We start from the raw sequence: 15,170 nt of genomic DNA on the forward strand, positions 1-15,170 counted from the left end.
TCGCAGCATTAGGCCGCTGGGATGATATTCACGATCAAGTGGAAACTGTTCACATTCTGGCCTACATAAGGTTTGTATAAACCTCAATTTGGTATGATACTGAGACGAACGCTGTCCTCTTGCCACATTTCTAGTCATTTTACTGCCATGTGTCATTTAAGGCAGCTCCAAGCTATAGAAAATATCCAAATTATTTTTAAAATGTTTGGAAACAATTCAGCATTCTACAGACAAAGTGATACCTCCCAACAAACCCTAAATATCTTCAATTCCTAAATTAAAGAGAAATGAAAGTAAGAAAACAACATCCAAAATCCCTAAAATAGCAAACAAATCGTCATCATTCATTGCACATTTTTTCCATCATCTCACAACATTCAAAATGTTTTCATTGCATACAGACTGTGAAATGAGGAACTGCTCATCTCGGCTTATTTCGATTATTTTAGGAGATGAGAAGTGGCATCTAAAATAACATATCGAAACACGTGTTCATGATCTTTATCAAAAAAAAAGAGAGAATTAAATGACTGGATGAATTAGAATGTTGATGTTGTTGCATGGCATTGCGTACGAGAAAGAAAGGAAAGACGTAAAAATATTTTTATTGCGCAATTATTTTCTTTAAATTTTTGATGTGAGGATTTTAGAATGCAGCCCCAAAAAAAATAAGGTATGGAAAATGTTTTGACAGATTTTATGAGGATTTGAATTGAAAGTCTTAAATTTGTAATTTAAAAGATATAAAATTGTTTTTTTGAATAGAATGGAATATTTTATGGATGGAAATCTATCTTTATGGACTGTAGATGAAATTAGCAACTTTTTATTGCTTTGTGTCGTTAAAAGTTGATGTAATAAAATTTAGGAGATGTTTATTTTGAAGTTTTTAGGAATTTTAAGTGTCATTTATTGATACATCAGTCCCTAGTTCTCAGGATGATATGTAGGATCGTTTACTTATTCTGTTAGACAATCATGAACTTCATTTTATTCTCTTTTGCTTCCTTTCCTTATGAACGTAATAAATGAATGATTCCTAGCTCAAATTTGACTCTCGAATTTGACTCGAATTTGAAATTTTATATGGAATCGAATCAAGTTGACTTGAATAAACTTTCAAATGCTAAATCCGAGTCGACTTCGAGCTCTGGTTCCTAATCACAATCTAAATAGTTTTAATCAAATAGAATCCAGTGATGGACAACCTGTGTGCCGCGGCACACTGCTGTGAAAAATCTCGCGTTTGCTACGAAAAATATTCAGATAATCCATGATCAGGATTGATTGCTCTCCTTAAATATACTATGGACTTAGTTGAGCATGCTCGCGAATCTGACTGGCATCTGGATTACTCTTGAGAAGACGCTCTTTGCCTTTTAGAGATATTGAACTAATTTATTCCCGAGTCTACAAAAATTTGTTAGAATTAGGCATCGATTGGACAATTTTGTCCATAGGGTATTGTCGTAGTGTGATGTTTAGGTGCGCTTTTGTCCACCATAGCTTTAGATATTAAGTTTTCACCTAATTTTCAGTAACTCAAGTGCCTGACAATTTTCTCATTTTGTTTGTAATTCAAAAATCGTAAAAATCATGACTTTTACAACATTTACTTGAACAAAATCGTTCAAATTCAGGTTCAAATTACGACATTTTGTTCCAAAAATAAGTAACAATCCCAAATAAATTCAAAATATTTTCATAAAACCGAACAGATTCCATCAAAATCCTTCAAAATTTACAATCAATAAAATTCATTCAATAATTCACACTGATTAATGTTTTACAGCATGTACTTTTTATTACTAAAGCTATATAATATAGTACTACATATGTCACACTTAATCTCAATGGATTAATTCTCAAAACAAACTATTTGGGATGGTTATTTTTAATTTAATTGAGTTTTATTTAGAATTGGGAGGATTTTGGGAGTCTGGACTGAAAAAGTCAACAAAAGGGCGCTTCCAGTGGAGTTTGGACTGAGAAAGTCCACGAAAAGGGGTCTCCTTTGGAGTCTGGACAGCATTTAAGTACGAAATTGACCTTTTTTGGAGTCTGAAACTTCAAGAAGTCAATTGAGGCATTCAGACCGTAACAGGCAAAGAGATCGCTTTTAGGTACAGTGGACTTTTTTGGCCATGAAAGCATGCTCTTTGTCTGATTGGGCACATCTAAGTCGTGTTAACTCTGGTTTTGTTCAATATAATTACATTGAATAATCAGAGAAGAAGCTACAGTAGCGATTTGATCAGCAGCATCATTGGAAGCTTTACTGACGCTACCAAATCCATCATCCAGATCAATTCAGAACCTTTCACTCAATTCATCCAAAGATCATTGCCCTCAAAACTTATTTTTTCAAAATCATCGCATCGATAAATCAGCAGATGATTCCCTCCATCCATATCATTACGTACAGCTACCAGCTAAAATATTTCAAATATGCAATCTGCAGACTATTAACAAATGCAACACTCAACATTGAAATATTTTTAACAAAAGAAAAAATTTGACGCGTGTTTTTATTTCATTTTCATTTTTCATTATCTTATTTTCGTTTCAATTTGATTTAGATCCCTGCCTAACTACTTTTTGTTCTTTTTCCGATATGGCATGTAGTTTTTAAAATGTAGAAACAAAGAAGATATAGAATCTCATCGATCACTCTTAGTCTTTTTTTTTGGATATTTTTTTTTTTGTGCATTAACTGGATGGAAGAAGGGAATGGAAAGTTGGAATGGCAAGAACATGGAGAATATAGCGCATTTTTTGAATTTTAAAATGGATTTGTTTTTTTTTTTTGAATATTTGAAATAACTTTAGATATGATTTTGATATAATTTAAATTTAAGATAAACAGTAAGTGAAGAATTTTTAAATTTTACTTTAGGTGAAAAAATTGGAAAAAAATAGAAAAACTGAATTAAATTTCGATTTAAAATGAATATGCTGTTTTTAAATTAAAAAAAGTAAATTTAATTTTTTTTTCATATATTAAAAAATTGATTTAATAAAATTTCTGATAAAACTTAAAAATTAAATTAAATTTAAACTTTAGTAAAGCCTTATAGAAATTAAAAATTATTAAAATAAATATAATTATTTTAAAACATTAATAACATTTTAGTTTTTAAATTTTTAAAATTTTGTTTTTTCAAAAATAATTTTTAATTTTTTTTAAATTCTTAAAATTTAAATTTGATTTTAAATTTTTTAATTCTTAAAAATTAATTTTAAATTTTTAAATCTTTAAATTTAATCATAAAATTTTATTCTAAATTTTTGAATCTTAAAATTTCAATTTAAATTTTTGAATCTTAAAATTTTAGTTTAAATTTTTGAATCTTAAAATTTTAATTTTAAAGTTTTAAATCTTAATTTAAGTTTTTAAATTTTAAAGTTTTTAAATCAAAAATGTAAAATTTTTAATTTTAGTTAACTGTATAAAAATTTAAAAATTCAGAAGTGAAAGTTTAAAAATTTTATATTTTAAAGTTTGAAGTTTTTAAAATTCTTAAATTTTCTTTAATAAAATTCTATTTAAGGTCAATGTGAACCCATCATTTGAAATTTGTTAACATTTATTCCAAAAACAGCTACCGATAAAAACTTTAAGTAGCTGTTTGACGCATGCATGTGTCGACCTTTTAATTTTCCATTTAGAAAAAAAAAAAATCTTAAATACGAGAAGATAAACATGAAGATTAGTTTTGAGTTAGTTATGTTTATCCAGGAGCATTTAAAAGATTCTTTTTTTCATCTCTTTAACTTAAATTTATATCTTCGTCTAATTAATGGTCGTAAATTTTCGTACCTAATATTTGTTTCCAGTTGTCTGGACAGATTCTTTTTCTATGTTTTGTAGATATTCAGTCAAGCATAAAACTTTTTATCAATGTCATTATCCATTTTCAATATGCACGAATTTTAGAGCATTTTAAAGCATTTCTTGTGAGCTATGCTCGGATGAAAGGAATTAAATCTGGAATTTATCATTTAAAAAAGGGCGCATTTTATGCTCCAAAAAATCTTTTTCTACAATTTTAAATTCTCTTTTTTTTGCTGATTAAAGATGTGAAATTTTTGAAAAGTCTAGGGGTTCACTCAGAGAAAAAATTCAAAAAAATAAGGAACATTCGGAAATTATGGAAGTGGGTTGTTCAATTATCACGAATCTCCAAAAAATTGGCTTCTTGACTTCCCTTCCTCAATCTTATCATCCTTAAGAATAAACGTGAAAACTGATAAATTCCCATAAATCTCCTAGTGAATATGCCCCTAAATGAAGATCATTTACTTACTAATTTGCTCCCTTGGCTAAAGTCCACGAGGTGCCCATTGTCGCGCATGGGCGTGACAGCTTCATCCTTCGAAACCTTCTGCTAGTTCTGGATATTAAGGACGATAGCGTCTTTTTTAGGGTTGGGCAAATATTCGAATATATTCGAATACGATTTTGCCCAACTCTAGTCTTTTTCAACACTACCAATTCAGGAATTCTTCGATGTGATCATTTAACATTTTAAACTTTATTTCCCACGAGACATTAAAAAAACTCTCCTGTCCATGCCTCTGTGCTTTTTAAACCTGTTTTTTTAATTTGTTCATAATTTAATCTGTTTTTTATAGTCTCCTTTATTTACAGCCTTCAGTACTGAAAAATAGGCCGGAACAATTGCAATTGTTCATAAATGGTGTGGATCTCATTTATATTTTGCTTACTTGACTTAATTGCAGCGAAATTGTAGCTTATTTGCAGCCAATCTACAGTATAATTGAACCCCTTTTTCTCCATCAACTCTTCTATGACCCACAATCAAACATCTCCTCAGTGTAACGCAAACCTTTAATTTCATGCGTTTTTTTTTCATATCTTTTTATTCTATTTTTTTCTCTCTAGCCATTCTCATTCTGATTAGGCGCCCGCATTATCATCAACATGAACTTCATTACAAGCATAAAAAGATGCAAGAATTTGAATTGATATCCTTTTTAACATAATTTAACAAGAAATAAAGTAAGAATCTAAACAGCCTCAGCTTGTTTGTTATTTATCTTATGCAGACATATTTAGATATACACACAAGGGCATTAAATAAGAATAGAAATTTTGTTATTTATGAGTCTCCAATAGCGTCATTCAAAGTGAGAAGAATTGAAGTTTGTTTTGTATTTTAGCTTAGAATGTTGGAATAAAAATGGGAATTTAAAATTTGTATGGAGGCATTGAAATGTGGCACGATTAAATGGCATTAGATAGATTTTATTGTTGTCTTGCTTTATTTTGGATGCGTTTGGGGTTTAGGGGTTCTGAATTTTAGAAATTTGAATTTTTGAAAAAATCTCAGATTTAAACAATTTACAATTAAATTAAAATAAAAATATAAATAATATATATAAATTAATTTTTCATAACTAAAATAAAAAAATTAAAAATATTTTTAAACATATAAAAAAATTAAATATATTTAAAAATATCAGTAAAAATTTTGTTAAATTGGAAAATTTATAAAAATTTTAAATTTAAAAATTTAAATCAAAAAAAAATTAGTTTAATTTAAAATTTTTTTAAATTTAAAAATCAGAAAATTTTTAAATTTTTTTTTTAAAATTTCAAAAATTTATTTAATATTTAAAAATTTTCAAATTTAAAATTTAAAAATTTTTTAACATTTAAAATTTTAAAATTAACAAAATTTAAAAATTTATTTAAAATTTAAAAATTTTTTAAAATTTAAAAATTTCTTCAAATTTGAAAATTTCTTTAAATTTTAAAAATTTATTTAAAATTTAAAAATTTGTTTGAAATTTAAAAATTTTTTTAAAATTCAAAAATTTATTTGAAATTTAAAATTTAAAAACTTTAATTTAAATTTCAAAAATTAGTTTAAAACAAAAAGTATTCAAAATGTTAAACATAAAATTGAATAATTCAAATAATTTAAACCTTAACACTATTTTTCAACCCTAATCAACTCCAACAACAATAAAGACCCCCAAAAAAATTCCATCAAATCCATTTCATTGTTAAAAATTTGTTTTTGTTGTTGTTCTATATAAAAATTAGCTTCAGGGAACCTTTTAATCTCCTCAATAGTCAACAGCTTTCAATTTTTAAAATGAAAACAAAATTTTAGAAATTGTGTAAGTAAGTGGCTTCCATTCTCATCTCAATCTTTATTCTTGAATACTTCTTGCTGTTTGTTTTGATAGTTCGGTACGATTGTTACCTTAAGGATTTATTATTAGCCCTTTTTTGTAATGCTTCACCGGGCAACGATAAAGAAATCCTTTTTTTCTTGATGTTTATGACGATGATGATGATTATCTCAAGTGCTTGATTTTGTACTTGTATTAAACATTATTTTTCGAATTTTAGAGGAATTATTAGTTGAAAATATTGAGTTTTTGTCTAGCTGGCTGCAAATTGAAATATAATTTTGTGAAAAATTGACAAAAAAAATATATTTAAAAATTGTAAATTTAATAATTTTTCACAAAAAAACCTTCAAAAAATCCCAAAAAACCCTTAAATGCGCTCTATGCTCATCCTAACTTTATATATTTTCAAATAATTTCTAATTCCATGTGAAAGAGTGAAGAGATTTATGATTTTTATCATAAACAAAACAATATATTTCAACAACAATTCCTTTTATGATGCTTTATTACGTTATATGCTTCATGAATAGAACAAAAAAAGCAAAAATTGGCATAGCACAAAAGCGACAAAACAAAAAACTAAAAAAAAATCTTTTTTCTTTTGTTCTTCACTTTTTGATAGTTTTTTGAAGGATAGATTGATGTCTGCCAAAAAATAAAACCAACAGTTCATCAAACTAGCAAAAAAATAGACATGAAAATGTGAGGGATGAATGATGATTATGATGATCGTAAAAAATGAGTAAAAATTAAGAGATTTTTGAAAAATAGTAAATGAAATCTCAAGCATTAATAAGCATTATGGACGATTTGATGGATAAATGAGATGGAATATTTCATAAGAAATTTGGGATTTATTGGAATTTTTTTGGATTTTTAGGCACATGGAATTTGAAGTTGAATGGGATATGATGAGACTATTGTTAGATGTTTTTGACATATTATTGCAAATTAATTCATATTTTTTGGGGAAAAATAATTTAAAATATCATTAAATATTTGCAAGGTTCGTTCAAGACTATGGGTATGGACAAGGGTCACACCAGAATTGGCAGGACTCCAATGTGGACTAGGTGTCCATTTTACTCCAAATGGCCGTACTTGACTCCAAATCCGTTAAATGACACCATCCCCAATAAGAACAAAATATCATTAAAAATAGTGCATCTTTTGTCATCGACGGATTTTAGGCCTAAACTTTAATCTAGATTCAAATTTTATCCATATATCGTTACTTTCTATATGTAAATCTTGTTTAAAACTTAAAATTGCGATTTTTCACCAGCTTCGGACTTTGTAAAAATTCTCAATTTTGGACATCCAACATTTTCCGGACTCCAAAAATAGCTACAATAATTAGGAAAAATTCCTGTCCATACCCATTTACTACATTTCGATTGATGTCTTCCTCGGGTCAACACTGGATATCACTTTTCGCAGCTTAATTTACATTATTACCGAACAGCACAACATGTTCACTTAGACACCACTACGTTACCGTATTAACGGCAAGGCGCAAAATTATCCTGATGCAATCATAACGAGTGACTTTGTCTCATTTGTGTCACAAAAAACCGTCTAAAAATACAAAAAGTATGTCATATCCTCAAATTTAACAACCACAAATTCCTATATTCATAAAAAACAATTTAATGTTCATAAAAAATCGCAGTTATTTACTGCAAATTGTAATTCCAACTCATTTATAAAACATAATATGATAAATTTGTCTATCAAGCATCTATTGTCTTAAGACAATCTCATTTATATCTTCAAAAAAAGACTAAGAAGAATGAACGGGATTACTATATCATAAGAAATGATTATTTCATGCATGCGACGCTGATAAAATAAATAAAATAAAAATTTTTTTTTTGGCTGAAACACTGCGTACAGATTCTAAATAAAGAAGACTGTATAGAAATTGGGTAAATGTTACAGCATAATAATCAACGATATGTTCAGAATGAAAATCCACCCTCATTCATCTCGTCGTCATATTTAATGGTAACACATGTTTTTTGTGCTATTCAACATAAATTTTCTTATGATTGCCATTTGACGGAGATGTAAAGAGAGTAGAGTAAGGGATGAGATGCAAGTTGAGAGTGATGAAGATGTTTAGGGGATCTGTACTTACTTACTTACTTACTTCGCTGGTCGGATAGATCAATTGAGAACCAGGACCTCCCAAGGGAATCTGTAAGATTATTTTATGGACAAATTTAAAATTTCATATTTATTTTACAGAATTTTTTGCAATTTCTAAGTTTAGCATTATTGTCGTACTTTTGGACTTTTTTGAGTATTAATATTTAACAGCGGTACACAGCAGCAAGGAAGAAAAGTACAGCAGCGTCCCGACAAAAATACAGCAGATGGCAACCTTAATCAAGACTTAGAAATTAGTCAATACTTTTCAGTATTTGAAAGAAATTAGCGGATATCACAAACCTGTTTCACCGCGCTTGGATGGAATTCACAAGCAAAGGGACGCCCTGGTGCTCCAAAGGCAACTTGGCGTAGAACAGTAATGCGGGAATGTCAATTAGATGTCAAAACAGAGAATTTGTAAAAGCTTTGTGATGTGGCCAGTAACAGAGTCAGATGAAAGACCTTTTGTAATAACCTAGGCTCCAAGTCGGAGCATGGTTCCAGTAAGTAAGTAAGTAAGCGGTATTATAGTTTCCTCGCCTAGATTTTTATGGTTTTGTTTTTCAATAATTTAAATTATCTTCAATTTAACTCCGATAAGTAAAAATCCCCTTGAAATTTTATGTATCATAAATGTCTACAGGTGCCAATAAGTGCAGCTACAATTGCCAAATATTTGTCATTATCTTTAAGTATTTGGTGATTCCCTCTTACATGTTTGCAATAAATTTCATAATCTATTCTGTTAATTGAATTGTAGGATTGTAATCGACATGATTAAATGTTATAAATAAATTAACTTGATAATGAAAATTGTATAAAACCCTTGAAATTTTTTACTTATATTCAGTCACAATAAAATTATCAAGTGAAATTAACAGGATTCTGAAATGAATTCAACAGTTTTAGTTATAATTCTCATAGTTTTGGTTAACTGTCGTGCAAGTTTCGGTCAAGTGTTGACTTGTAGTTATAGAAATAGTAGTTCATATGGCTACACTTGCGATCTTACAATACAAAACCCAAATGGTCTTAATAACTTCACAACAATTAATGGAACGCATTTAGATGGCAAAAATAACAATGATGTACGATATGTAGTTGGAGCTACTGGATCAAACACAAAAAACGTTCCATCGATTATTTGTGAGACTTTTCAATACGCCACAAGTATCGTCTTAGAGTTCATTGGAATCCAAACTGTAGATGAGTATTCATTCAAAAATTGTAAAAATCTCTTGTTTTTGAGTTTGTCCAACAATAAAATTACAAATGTTGACGAGAAATCATTCAGTGACAATTTAGAACTTCAAACGTTATATCTTTATTCAAATCAGTTGTCAACTCTACCAGAAAATGTGTTTACAAATCAGCAAAAGCTAGAAATATTATGGCTGGATGTTAATAAATTTTCTGACTTGCCAACAAATATCTTTATTAATTTAAAGAACTTAATTAGATTGGATCTACAAAATAATCAAATTAAAAATTTAAGGATTGAATGGTTTGAAAAGCTTGAAAAATTAAAAACTTTGTATCTGCATTCAAATTTAATCGAAGAACTTCCCAAAAATGTTTTCATCTCACTTAAAGAGATAGCCTATCTAAATTTGAGGTCCAATAAGCTCAAAGTCATTCATTCAGATTCATTTGGCATTTCGCCGAAATTAACCGAAGTTTATTTTTTAAATAATCAAATCAACGCAATTGATGAAAAATTCATTGATAAAATTGGAGTACAAACTTTAGATATGAGGGGTAATTTATGTGCAAATGTTTCTATCTTTGACAATTCAACATCAAGACAATCAATGAGAAATCAACTGCAGACATGCTTCAATAATTATGCTACGTTATATCCTGGTATGTGATTTAATCTTTTAACATTTTTCATCTATTAATTGTCAATTATCTTAATTTTAATAATAAAGAAACAACAACAGTAACTCCAACAATGACTTCAACTTCTACAACACCAACAACAACTCCAACAACAACACCAACAGTAACAACAACTCCAGCAATAACAGCAACGCCACCATCAACACCACCAACGACAGATCAAACCTTGCCACCTGGTTGCAATGATGGCAACATAGATGAAAGAGTTTGCAGACTTGAGGACAAAAATGAGAATTTGGAGCAAACCATTAAGGATTTACAAAAGAATTTCGACGATGCACTTGAGGAACTACAAAATCAAATCCTCATTTTATCAACTCGTCCTTGTTCGTGTCACTAGAAATAGAACACTAAAAAACACTTCAGTTCTTACCTAAAATAAAAAAAATAATTAATAAGTTTAACATGGACATAACATTTAAACATGCTATGGACATTTCAGTGTCAAAAAAAATCGACCTTGTGTGTCGAATTTGGAATATTTGCATATTTTTGTCAAATTTTAACATTATTAATCATCTATTTTAGCTAAAGATTGATCTATAAACAATAATTGTTCAATTAAACCTTGTTATTTAATGAAAATTCACTAAAATTAGTGAATATTTTAAAATTCAAACGAAAAAATAACGGCTTTTTTTGACATGTCCGTAACATGCATTTAAACCACTTCAGCAAAGCAGTTGACTTAATTGTCTGATAATATTTTATAGCCATGATTATATGCACTTGAAGTGAGTTATGTCCATGGGGAATCAATATTAACAATGATTGTAAAATTACTAATTAAATTCTTAATCCTTTTTAAATATTAATCAATTTTCATTCAAAATTATTATAAATATTATTAAGGGGACGTTCACTAATTACGTTACGCAGAAAACAAATTTCTAGACCAGCCCCCCCCCCTGTTTTTACCCGTTTGTGCTGTTACAAAATCTTAGAACCCCCCTCCACCCTTAAAAAGCGAGCGTAATAGGTGAATAATTTTATCAATATTTTTTAAAATAAAAAGTTGAATTAAAATCTTTAAAAATATTCTTAACATTTAACCCACTACATACAGCCATATAATCATAAATTTATTTATTTTCTCCTTTTTTAATGAGATTTTAAAAACTTTATTCAACATCTATTAAGTCAAATGACTTTTAAGAATTTCATTTCCTTATCTCAATTTCAAAAGAAGGACAGAAAAAATATAAAAAAAAGTAAAGTCCATTAAATCTATTATCTGGCGTGAGATGTTAATTTAATTAAACTTTATATCACTTTTAAAATTTATTTTTTTCTTGTTCTGAGACAATAAAATAATTCTAAGATAAGTGCTAGTTTTGTACAGTTTTAAGGCGTCAAATAAATTAGTTAATGTCTATGAGGAATTGTTTTATGGATGCAGGCACTAATTGCTTTGAAGACGGCAAGTCTGTGAGGATTTATTATGTGTTATTGATTTTTATTTTGGGAATTTTTATTATTTTATGTAAAATTTGGTTAAATTGATTTTTGGAAAATTAGAATTTTAAAATATATTTTGGAAAATTTAAAAATTTTAGAAATCTTTAACTAAATTTAAACAATTTTTTAAAAATTTAATTTTGAAATTAGAAATTGAATTTAAATTTAATTTTTTTTACATTTTTTGGCAATTTTAGATTTTTTTGAAAATTAAACAATTTTTGAAATTGAATTTAAAGAAGAAATTGAATTTGAATTGAGGTTTTTTTAAATTTTTTAGCAAATTTTAGATTTTTTTGAAAAATTTAGAAATTGAATTTTTTGGTTTTTTCTTTGGTAAAATCGTAAAAATTGCAAAATTTTGTAAACCTTTTTCATCAAAAATAGTCAAATTTATCAATTTCAATGACTTTCACATAAAATTTAAATAAATCACAAAATTTCAAATTTCAATTCAGTTCAAAATTCTACTCATTCTCCCCAAACACATCAACCCCATCACTAAACAGATGCAAAAATTGAAAACATAAATCCTTCAAACAAACATCACAAAAAAAGGAACATTCTCAATCTGATACGTGTTCAATTTCTGTAAAGTTATAAAAAGCAGCTTTTTACATTTCGTCAAGAAATAAATAACAAAAAAAAAGAACTTTTCTTTGTCACGTTTTTGTCGCAAAAGAAAAAAAAAATTGAAATTGAATCGCAAAAAAAAGTTAAAAAAAAAAAATCAATTGAAAAACTATAAATTTTTGTGTCGATTACATTCGGATTAAGGAAAGTATAAATTATTATCTGATTTTGGAATCAATTGAAGGTGTTGCACTGGGGTGGTATTTGGGGGGTATTTGTGAGTTTGAGGTACTTTAGGGGGTCATATGAGATGTTATACCTTAAAAAACATCAATTTTACTTATTTTAATCTGAATTTCTAGTCATTGCATCCCAAAAATCATTATTCTCGTCATTAAACCCCAAAAATCCCCAAATCAACCCCCAAATACCATCCCTGCAGCCCCACTTCATCACATCCCATTCACAAACATCACATACACATTTTCTTGATGAAATTTATCATTCTAAAACATAAGAAATGATCCAAGTCAAGTATCTTGCTCGCTAGTATCATCCACATCTGCTGTCGAACGTGATTATTATGAAGATAGATTCATAAAGTGCCTAAAAATTGTGCCTCGTATTAAATCTTATATTTTTTCATTTAGTATGTGCTTCGTCTTATCATCAAGCCTTATGCTGCATTTTCTTCATATATATTGATAACAAAACGATTCATCATGAACAGCATGTTGAAAATTCATTAAGGATATATTTTCATTTCTTTTGCTTGCTTGCTCCATTTGTGGCAATGACAAATTATTGTTGGATATTCGCATGGAATTTTATTCTTTCTTCTTCTGTGGATCCTTTTTTGTTGTTTGGGGATGAATTCGAAATTTATCGTTCATAATTTGGGGATATTTCTAATCCTCATACCAATTGAGAAGTTACACTGTCCACTAAAATGATAAGAGATGGAGAATAAAGTTAGAAATGTTAAATTGTGAATATTTTCGGAGGTTACAAGGCGCATATTAGTTATATTTGACTAACCAGCTGCTTATCTAGTTCCAAAGCTCAAATTCTACTGAATTAGGTCGATTTAAGTCGAATTCTCTCGACTTTGAGGTCTGTCCAGTTCTAGGAATGGCAATTGTCATTGTGGTGTGGTTTATCCTCTCTAAAACTTGATATACTTACTTACTGCCTGGAACCATGCTCCGACTTCGAGCCTAGGTTGCTACAAAATGCCTTCCATCTGACTCTGTTGCTGGCTGTATCACAAAGCTTGTACAAATTCTCAATTTTGACATCTAACTGGCATTCCTTCATTACTGTCGTACGAAATGTTGCTCTTGGAGCACCTTGACATTTTTCCTTGTGGATTCCAACCAAGAGCAGTATAGCAAGTTTGTGTCTCGCCCACAGCTGCAACACAAATTTGATATGCAAATGGATGATTATTAGAATTGATTGAAGAAATGCAGGTCGACATTTTCTGCATTTTAGAACCGCTGACCTGCAGTTTGGGGTCATTCCTTACCGTAACAGGCCAAGATACCGCTTTTACCAAAGTTGTATTTCTGGACCATGAAATTATAGTTCATCGAAGGAAAAAGCGTAATTCTAGTGGAAGACTGAATCTGGCTCGATCCACGTCAATTTTTTGCCCTTCCAATGCCTCTCGTCATGAGAATTGATTAAATTCGTCCAGATTAAGAGAGATACTGAATAGTAAGTCTAGTTTTGAAGCGATTCCTTGATTGTTTTACAGTTTAATTCTTGTATTAGCTACAAAACTCTCTAAAGCAGCTATGAATCTACCAGAGTTGAAAAGTTACAAGTCATTTCAGGAAGATAGGCTCAGCATTAACAAGAGACATCCAAATTAGAGACAAAAACACTAAACTTCAACTGTAGAACCCAATATGAAGCTATCAATAGACAAATCATACCAAAATCTACCCAAAATTCTTGCTCAAAAACATAAAAAACAATCTCATCCAACTTACGAAAAAAAAATTGAGGACAACAAAAAAATGACCAGTCGTTAATACCCGAAATGTCCCCCATCTAAAAAATAAATAAATTTCATCTTCCCCTTTTTTTCATTTTTAATAGATTTTCATTTCCAAACATCTGGTGACTCCATTTAATGCCATTTGAACTCGTTCGCCATCTCTTCCTCTTGTGCCAAACTTATGAAGATTGAGGAGCACAAAAAAAAACTTTCTTTTTTTGCCTTTTTATTTAATATTCGATTTGGAGTTTTTTCCTCTCTTTTTCCTACTTCTTTTTTTTTCTTTACGATTATGCGACATGCGGAAAAATGAGAGATAAAAAAGTTACGTTTTTGATTAAATTTCTTTTCGATAAATTTTTGGGTTTTTGGAGTTTTGTGGGGTTGATGGGGTTATTTGTGGATTAATGGAAGTGAGAATGACTGATTTTGGTTTGTCTGACTGTCAAAAGTTTTGAATGTTGAAATTGTCAAAAATCGAATCAAAATGTTTTGAATAAATTTGTTAAAATTCAATAATTTTGAAAACTTTTAAAAAAGTTCAAAAGAATTAAATTTTTTTAAGAAATTCAAAAACCAAAAGAATGCAAAAATTTCAAACAAATCAAAAATTTTAAACAAATCAAAAATTTGAAACAAATATGAAATTTGTAAAATTTTAAAGATTTGAGAAATTTTAAAGATTTGTGAAATTTTAAAGATTTGTGAAATTTTAAAAATTTGTAAAATTTCAAAAATTTGTAAAATTTCAAAAATTTGTAAAATTTCAAAAATTTGTAAAATTTCAAAAATTTGTAAAATTTCAAAAATTTGTAAATTTTCAAAAATTTGGAAATATTTACTTTTGAAAACCATTTATTTAATTATTTTTAGAATTTAAAAAATAATTTTTTTTTTAAAATTCAAAAAA

At 28.5% G+C, this 15,170-nt stretch overlaps 1 protein-coding gene across 1 annotated transcript; it reads left to right on the plus strand.

Moving 5' to 3' along the window:
- The first annotated feature begins 9,212 nt into the window (after nt 1-9,212).
- On the plus strand, nt 9,213-10,772 carry LOC139085714 (leucine-rich repeat-containing protein 15-like). The gene is made up of 2 exons (XM_070633843.1): nt 9,213-10,185; nt 10,254-10,772. Exons 1-2 carry the CDS (start codon nt 9,213-9,215, stop codon nt 10,562-10,564), a joined length of 1,284 nt encoding a protein of 427 aa, XP_070489944.1. The 3' UTR covers nt 10,565-10,772.
- The last annotated feature ends 4,398 nt before the right edge of the window (nt 10,773-15,170 follow it).

This window comes from Chironomus tepperi, unplaced genomic scaffold (genome assembly GCF_022539635.2).
Source record: "Chironomus tepperi strain 1889 unplaced genomic scaffold, CSIRO-AGI_Ctep_v1 contig_81, whole genome shotgun sequence".
Lineage (NCBI taxonomy): Eukaryota > Metazoa > Arthropoda > Insecta > Diptera > Chironomidae > Chironomus > Chironomus tepperi.

Coding starts and splice junctions, on each gene's coding strand:
- LOC139085714 (XM_070633843.1), top strand. CDS start 9,213: ATGAATTCAACAGTTTTAGTTATAATTCTCATAGTTTTGGTTAACTGT. Junction 10,186..10,253: donor TTATGCTACGTTATATCCTG/GTATGTGATTTA, acceptor TTAATAATAAAG/AAACAACAACAGTAACTCCA.